General features: G+C 49.6%; 1 protein-coding gene across 1 annotated transcript in view; it reads right to left on the reverse strand.

Annotated features, from left to right (window-relative positions):
• Positions 1 to 8313, reverse strand: part of LOC311124827 (multidrug resistance-associated protein 1-like) — a gene marked incomplete at both ends in the record, with an annotated part of 36899 nt that extends 28586 nt beyond the window's left edge. Inside the window, one exon of the mRNA XM_084198924.1 lies at positions 8272 to 8313. Coding sequence (XP_084055050.1) covers positions 8272 to 8313 — 42 coding nt within the window. The remainder of the gene's footprint in view (positions 1 to 8271) is intronic.
• Between the last annotated feature and the right edge of the window lie 499 nt (positions 8314 to 8812).

Below are 8812 nucleotides of genomic sequence, written 5' to 3' on the forward strand. Positions count from 1 at the left end.
ACAAAGGGTATATAACAAAGTATTGAGAAACTTTTGTTATTGACCAAATACTTATTTTCCACCATAATTTGCAAATAAATTCATAAAAAATCCTACAATGTGATTTTCTGGATTTTTTTTCCTCATTTTGTCTGTCATAGTTGACGTGTACCTATGACGAAAATGACAGGCCTCTCTCATCTTTTTAAGTGGGAGAACTTGCACAATTGGTGGCTGACTAAATACTTTTTTTCCCCACTGTACATAGGTACCTACGGCTCTAATGTCATTCGAGAAAGGTCAGTGCAGACACTGTGCAACTGTACCTTCCTTGTACCGCAGAGAAGTCTACCTGGAAAGGCTTCAGTAACCTAACTTTGAACGTAACCTTTCGGAAACGTATGCCGGAACTCTGAACTTACTCTACGCCCTGTACGTTTGGACGTGTCAGTGTGTGCTGGGTCAGTGTGAACTGAACTCTTTCAGGACAATAAAGTCAACCACCAATGAGCACCTTATAGTAAGTTGGCAGAACGTTAGTCAAAAAGACAATCCTGCACAGTACACATTACTCTGCCAAGATGCATTTAGCCCTGTAGAACAATACATCGTCCTGCCACAATAATTGCATGATACACTGTATATACAAATGTATGTGGACGCCCCTTCAGATTAGTGGATTTGGCTATTTCAGCCACACCCGTTGCTGACAGGTGTATAAAATCAAGCACACAGCCATGCAATCTCCATAGACAAACATTGGCAACGTGGCACCGTCATAGGATGCCACCTTTCCAACAAGTCAGTTCGCAAATTTCTGCCCTGCTAGAGCTGCCCCGGTCAACTGTAAGTACTGTTATTGTGAAGTGGAAACGTCTAGGAGCAACAACGGCTCAGCCGCGAAGTGGTAGGCCACACAAGCTCACAGAATGGGACCGCCGAGTGCTGAAGTGTGTAGCGCGTAACAATTGTCTGTCCTCGGTTGCAACACTCACTACCGAGTTCCAAACTGCCTCTGGAAGCAACGTCAGCACAAGAACTGTTCATCGGGAGCTTAATGAAATGGGTTTCCATGGCCGAACAGCCGCACACAAGCCTAAGATCACCATGCGCAATGCCAAGCTTGGCTGGAGTGGTGTAAAACTCGCTGCCATTGGACTCTGGAGCAGTGGAAATGCGTTCTCTGGAGTGATGAATCACGCTTCACCCTCTGGCAGTCCGACGGATGAATCTGGGTTTGGCGGATGCCAGGAGAATGCTACCTGCCCCAATGCATAGTGCCAACTGTAAAGTTTGGTGGAGGAGGAATAATGGTCTGGGGCTGTTTTTCATGGTTCGGGCTAGGCCCCTTAGTTCCAGTGAAGGGGAATCTTAACGCTACAGCATACAAAGAGATTCTAGACAATTCTGTGCTTCCAACTTTGTGGCAACAGTTTGGGGAAGGCCCTTTCCGGTTTCAGCATGACAATGCCCCTCTGCACAAAGCGGGGTCCATACAGAAATGGTTTGTCGAGATCGGTGTGGAAAAACTTGACTGGCCTGCACAGAGCTCTGACCTCAACCCTATTGAACACCTTTGGGATGAATTGGAACGCCGTCTGCGAGCCAGGCCTAATCACCCAACATCAGTGCCTGACCTCACTATTGCTCTTGTGGCTGAATGGAAGCAAGTCCCCGCAGCAATGTTCCAACATCTAGTGGAAAGCCTTCCCAGAAGAGTGGAGGCTGTTATAGCAGCAAAGGGGGGACCAATTCCATATTAATGCCCATGATTTTGGAATGAGATGTTCGACGAGCAGGTGTCCACATACTTTCGGTCATGTAGCGTATATTACAGTACCAATTATAGCCTACTACCTGAGAGTAATTGGTAGAAGCAGTCATCCTTTCAGAGTATTTTGGGTTTCAGACCATATCGAGAACAGTTACAGTGAGGTCCAGAACTAATCAAATCAAATTTTATTGGTCGCTTACACATATTTTGCAGATGTTATCGCAGGTGCAGCGAAATGCATATGTTTCTAGCTCCAACAGTACAGTAATACCTAACAACACAAAACAATACAGACATATCCAAAAAATAAGAAGAAAGGAATTAAGAAATATCAAAACGAACAATGACATAGTCCGAAATATACTATGTATATGATGGTGTGTATAGAGTAGACCATATGGTCTGCTAAATGGAATATTATTATATTATTATATGAACAGAAAAAGTGTGTACAGCAGTAGTTATATAGGATGAGCCTTGACTAGAATACAGTGTATACATACTGTATTCAATGACTATGTACATAGTGTAACAGTCTTTTTAAGGTGCAGGGTAGAGTACCGGGTAGTAGCCGGCTAGTAAGAGTGATTAAGTTCAGGACATGGTACTGGGCGGAGGCCAGCTAGTTGTGACTATTTAACAGTCTGATGGCCTGGAGAAAGAAGCTGTTTTTCAGTCTCAGCGTTGATGCACCTGTACTGTCTCCGCCTTCTAGATGGTAGCGGGGTGAACAGGCCGTGGTTCAGTTGGCTGAGGTCCTTGATGATCTTCTTGGCCTTCCTGTGACACCGGGTGCTGTAGATGTCCTGGAGGGCAGGCAGTGTGCCCCCAGTGATGCGTTGGGCTGACCACACCACCCTCTGGAGAGCCCTGTGGTTGCGGACGGTGCAATTGCCGTACCAGGCTGTGAAACAGCCCGACAGGATGCTCTCAATAGTACATCTGTAGAATTTCTTCAGCCTCCTGAGGTTGTTGTGCCTTCTTCACCACACTGTCTGTGTGGATAGACCTTTTCAGGTTGTCAGTGATGTGCACGCCGAGGAACTTGAAGCTTTAGATCATACCCCAAGACATGCTAACTAGAGGTCTTCACTGATCCACCTGTACCCGAATACCTGAGACCCGATCCGGGACCCAAGCGGGTCCGGATCCAGAATTCTAAATAATGTCACAGGTCTGGGTCGGATCTGATATGATTGTCACGGGTCTCGTGTATGTGTAATTTTAACTGACTTGTCTGGAAGCGCCCGTACAGATCCGAACGCGACTGCTGCAGTAGAGAGAGAGAGAGAGAAATGTTCTAATTTATGCTGCTGCTCTTGCTTTTCACGAGAGTGGAGCGTGTAGCTTGTTGTTGTTGTTGTTGTTGTTGGCCACTCATAAGTCAACAAAGCAGCAATAGGCTGCAGTCATAGAGCCTCTGTGTGTGGCAAAAGTTAGGCAATATCAAATCAATGGAAGAATTACAAGTTAAAGGAGAAGGATAGGCTACAACGACCAAGAGCCAACAGGTAGGCTGCTACTTATTCTGAATGGAGTTGTTGTTATTTGTAACTGTAAGATGAGAAAGCGCATGCACTGCAGCCTCAATTAGCCTAGCTAGCTAACGTTAGCTATCTTAACTGGCTTCTCCAAATTTGATGCAGTCAAGACAGATACTACATAATCATGTTTGATGATAACTGACATAGCTATGGCAGCTATTATTCTACTATAGTGCGAGTCGGCTTGTTGGTTGGTTGCTGACTCTCGTCTCTCACTCCCTGCTCCCTGTGTCACTCGCTCACAGTAAGTCTGGTAGAGCTGCACCACTCTCTCCCTCCTCTCGCGCTTTATCAGCTTCGATTAATAAAGTAGCTTAACAAAGGACTTTCTGCTGCTTCCATCACTCGGATCGGACCGGTTCAGGATTCTACCAGGTCTATACGGAACGGGTCTAGTTGTCCTCAGGTCAGTTCGGAACGGATCTCTATATGATATATTTTTATTTATGCATATCGGGTCCGGGTGGGAACGGGTCCATTTGGGACCATTTCGGAACGGGTCCAACGTTTTGGACCCGTGAAGACCTCTAATGCTAACCTCTCAACGTTACCAATAACAGGGAAGGTTAGCATTTTTGATGTAGTCATTGTGTGCTAGGAATATGGGACCAAATACTTAACTGTTGACTACTTTAATAGACTATGTCCAAAAAGTGCTGTAATTTCTAAACGGTTCACCCTCCAATTAAAGCTGACATTCTACACTTTAACCTCCATGGTCATTATGTAAAATGTAAAAAAAAATGTCATTGTATCAAATCCAAAGTGCTGGAGTACAGGTTTTTCAATGCCTCGCAAAGAAGGGCACCTATTGGCAGATGCTGAATATCCCTTTGAGCATGGTGAAGTTATTAATTAGGTTTTTTATGGTGGATCAATATACCCAGTTAGGGATTGCTCAGGTATTTCACCATGAGGCCAACAGTGATTTAAAAATAGTTACAGAGTTTAATGGTTGTGATATGAGGAAAATGAGGATGGAACAACAACATTGTAGCTACTCCACAATACTAACCTAAATGACAGAGTGAAAAGAAGGAAGCCAGCACAACACATCATTGAGTACCTTTCTTCATATTTTCAAGCATGGCGGTGGCTGCATCATGTTATGGGTATGCTTGTCATCGGCAAGGACTAGGGAGTTTTTTAGGATAAAAAGAAACGGAATACAGCTAAGCACAGGCAAAATCCTAGAGGAAAACCTGGTTCAGTCTGCTTTCCAACAGACACTGGGAGACGAATTCACCTTTCAGCAGGACAATAACCTAAAACACAAGGCCAAATCTACACTGGAGTTGCTTACCAAGACGACATTGAATGTTCCTGAGTGGCCTAGTTACAGTTTTGACTTAAATTGGCTTGAAAATCTATGGCAAGACTTGAAAATGGCTTTTTAGCAATGATCAACAACCAACTTGACAGAGCTTGAAGACTTGTGCAAAAAGACACAGCTGTAATCGTTTCTAACATGTATTGTCTCAGTGGGGTGAATACTTATCTAAACATTAGTGTTTTATTGTCACGATCGTCTGAAGGAGGAGACCAATGCGCAGCGTTGCGAGTGAACATGATGACTTTATTAACTTAAAGCAACCACGAAGAAAACAACAAATGACGATACGTGAAGTTCTAAACTGAAATACGACTAACAGCAACAAAGAAACAATAACCCACAACACAAAGGAGAAAACATACAGAATATATATGGCTCCCAATCAGAGATAACGAGCCGACAGCTGACACTCGTTACCTCCGATTGGGAGTCATCGACCAATCACCACATGACACAAACAAAATGAAACTCACCCATCCCCAACACCACCAAATGAAATACACCCAAACACATGAAAATGAACAACCCTGGCTCAATATAAACGTCCATAGAGCCAGAGTGTCACAGTACCCCCCCCTAAAGGTGCGAACTCCGGGCGCACCAACATCAGGACTAGGGGAGGGTCTGGGTGGGCGTCTGTCCATGGTGGCGGCTCTGGCCCCGGTCGTGATCCCCACCCCACCACAGTCACAACCTGCTTCGGTAGCCTCCTCCTAATGACCACCCTCCACCTAACCCCACCTGGACTAAGGGGCAACCCCGGACTAAGGGGCAGCATCGGCCTAAGGGGCAGCACCGGGATAAGGGGCAGCACCGGGATAAGGGGCAGCACCGGGCTAAGGGACAGCACCGGACTAAGGGGCAGCACCGGACTACGGGGCAGTACCGGACTAAAGGGCAGTACAGGACTAAGGGGCAGCACCGGGCTAAGGGGCAGTACCGGACTCAGGGGCAGCACCGGGCTAAGGGGCAGCACCGGGCTAAAGGGCAGCACCGGACTAAGGGGCAGCACCGGGCTAAGGGGCAGTACCTGACTAGATGGCGGATCCTGGCTGGCTGGCTCTGGCGGATCCTGGCGGGACGGCTCTGGCGGATCCTGGCGAGACGGCTCTGGCGGATCCTGGCGGGACGGCTCTGGCGGATCCAGGCTGGACGGCTCTGGCGGATCCTGGCGGGACGGCTCTGGCGGATCCTGGCTGGACGGCTCTGGCGGATCCTGGCTGGACGGCTCTGGCGGATCCTGGCTGGACGGCTCTGGCGGATCCTGGCTGGACGGCTCTGGCAGATCCTGGCTGGACGGCTCTGGCGGATCCTGGCTGGACGGCTCTGGCGGATCCTGGCTGGACGGCTCTGGCGGATCCTGGCTGGACGGCTCTGGCGGATCCTGGCTGGACGGCTCTGGTGGATCCTGGCTAGACGGTTCTGGCGGATCCTGGCTGGACAGCTCTGGCGGATCCTGGCTGGCTGACGGATCTGGCGGATCCTGGCGGGCTGACGGATCTGGCTGCTCATGGCTGGCTGACGGATCTGGCTGCTCATGGCTGGCTGACGGATCTGGCTGCTCATGGCTGGCTGACGGATCTGGCTGCTCATGGCTGGCTGACGGGTCTGGCTGCTCATGGCTGGCTGACGGGTCTGGCTGCTCATGGCTGGCTGACGGGTCTGGCTGCTCATGGCTGGCTGACGGGTCTGGCTGCTCATGGCTGGCTGACGGATCTGGCTGCTCATGGCTGGCTGACGGATCTGGCTGCTCATGGCTGGCTGACGGATCTGGCTGCTCATGGCTGGCTGACGGATCTGGCTGCTCATGGCTGGCTGACGGATCTGGCTGCTCATGGCTGGCTGACGGGTCTGGCTGCTCATGGCTGGTTGACAGATCTGGCTGCTCATGGCTGGCTGATGGTGCTGGCTGGGAGGCTGGCGGTGGAGGCGGACCCCAGCCTCGGATTGCAGTCATCACCTCCAGCAGGGCGGCTCCCATCTGCAGGAGCTGCTCTTTCTGGTTCCGAACCTGAGCTTCCAGTCTGATATGGGCTGCGTCGGCTCCTGCTGATTCCATAGCAGGTGTATGATTCTGTCTGGCGGAAGGCTCTAGCGGCTCCTGTCTGGCGGAAGGCACTAGCGGCTCCGATCTGGCGGACGGCTCTGAAGGCTCATGGCAGACGGGCGGCTTTGCAGGCTCAGTACAGACGGGCGGCTTATGCAGCGCTTGACAGACGGGCAGTTCAGACGCCATAGGGCCGACAGGCAGTTCAGGCGCCGTTGGGCAGACGGCCAGTTCAGGCGCCGTTGGGCAGACGGCAGACTCTGGCCGACTGGTGACGCACCCCGTAGGATTCGTGCGTGGAGCAGGAACAGGCCGGGCTGGGCTGGCGACGCGCACCTTATCCCTGGTGCGAGTGGCCGGAACAGGCCGGGCCGGGCTGGCGACGCACATCGTGGACCTGGTGCGTGGAGTAGGAACAGACCGGTCCGTACCGGGAACACCCACCACTGGCCTTAACTGGGGATCAAGAACGGACCGGACCAGACTGGGAACACACTTCAGTCTCTCATGCCGTGCCACAACAACTTCCCTCCCTCTACTCGCCAATGGCTCCCGTAATCCGATAGCCTTCTCTCCAGCTCTACCTGTGGCAGCCTCCTGCTGCCCAGGCGCCCAAGCCATGTGCCCCCCCCAAAAAAATTTTTGGGGAGTAACCACGGGCTTCCAGCCTCGACTCCGCGCTTCCTCTTCATACCACCTCCTCTCGGCTGCAGCTGCCTCCAGCTCTTCACGAGGGCGGTGATATTCCTCCTCATACCACCTCCTCTCGGCTGCAGCTGCCTCCAGCTCTTCACGAGGGCGGTGATATTCCTCCGGTTGTGCCCAAGGACCCTTTCCAGCCCGAATCTCCTCCCATGTCCAAAAGTCCTTAGGAGGCTTCCATAAATCCTGCGTAGGTAGGTCCTGTTGCCGCTTGTTACGCCGCTTGGTCCTCTTGTGGTGGGTTATTCTGTCACGATCGTCTGAAGGAGGAGACCAATGCGCAGCGTTGCGAGTGAACATGATGACTTTATTAACTTAAAGCAACCACGAAGAAAACAACAAATGACGATACGTGAAGTTCTAAACTGAAATACGACTAACAGCAACAAAGAAACAATAACCCACAACACAAAGGAGAAAACATACAGAATATATATGGCTCCCAATCAGAGATAACGAGCCGACAGCTGACACTCGTTACCTCCGATTGGGAGTCATCGACCAATCACCACATGACACAAACAAAATGAAACTCACCCATCCCCAACACCACCAAATGAAATACACCCAAACACATGAAAATGAACAACCCTGGCTCAATATAAACGTCCATAGAGCCAGAGTGTCACATTTATTTGTCATACATTTTTTATCAATGTTACAATTTTTCTTCCACTTTGACATTACAGAGTATTTTGTGTAGATTGATGACCAAAAATGACAATTAAATCCCTTTTAATCCCACTTTGTAACACAACAACATTGTGAAAAACTCAAGGGGTGTGAATACTTTCTGAAGGCACTGTATTCTAAATAGTTGACTACCGGTACTTTCTCAAACAAGGGTTGAGTCTGTAGTTACTTTTGAACATGAGGTCCATCATGCACTCACCCATAGAGGATCCAGGCCGCTGAGTTCACAAAAGGCATCCATCCACTCCCCTTTTCCTCCTCCTCACTTCTCTCTGGAGTACAATATCCCTTCTCAGGATGGGCACAGGTACTGTATGAGTGAGAGAGAGTGTCTGTGTGTAAGACTCCTCTTTCTGAGGTAAAATATCGCTGCTCTCAGGCTAGGCAGGTGTAGGCTAGTCACTCAGTGTGAGCCAGTGTGAGACTTCTCCTCAGTGAAGGCACTCTGCAAGTGTGTCTGTGTAAGAGTTCTCTCTAGTGAAGGCACTTTGTGTGTGTCTCTGTGTTAAAGTACACTGTGTGTATCTCTGTATTAAGGTACACTGTGTCTGTCTTTGTAGAAGGCTTCTTCTGTTAGTGAAGCCACTCAAGTGTTCTAGTGTTCAAGTCAAGTGTTCCTCTCCTCGCTCTCTCTGACACCTTGTGCTCTCTCTGTGCTCCTCCAGCAGTTCTGAGTCCCTCTCTGTGTCTCTGCTGTTTATGAGTGTGTCTCCCTGTTAGGTGGGTGGAAATATTTCTCT

Source organism: Coregonus lavaretus, assembly GCF_964263955.1.
Source record: "Coregonus lavaretus genome assembly, contig: HAP1_SCAFFOLD_276, whole genome shotgun sequence".
Classification (NCBI taxonomy): Eukaryota; Metazoa; Chordata; class Actinopteri; order Salmoniformes; family Salmonidae; genus Coregonus; species Coregonus lavaretus.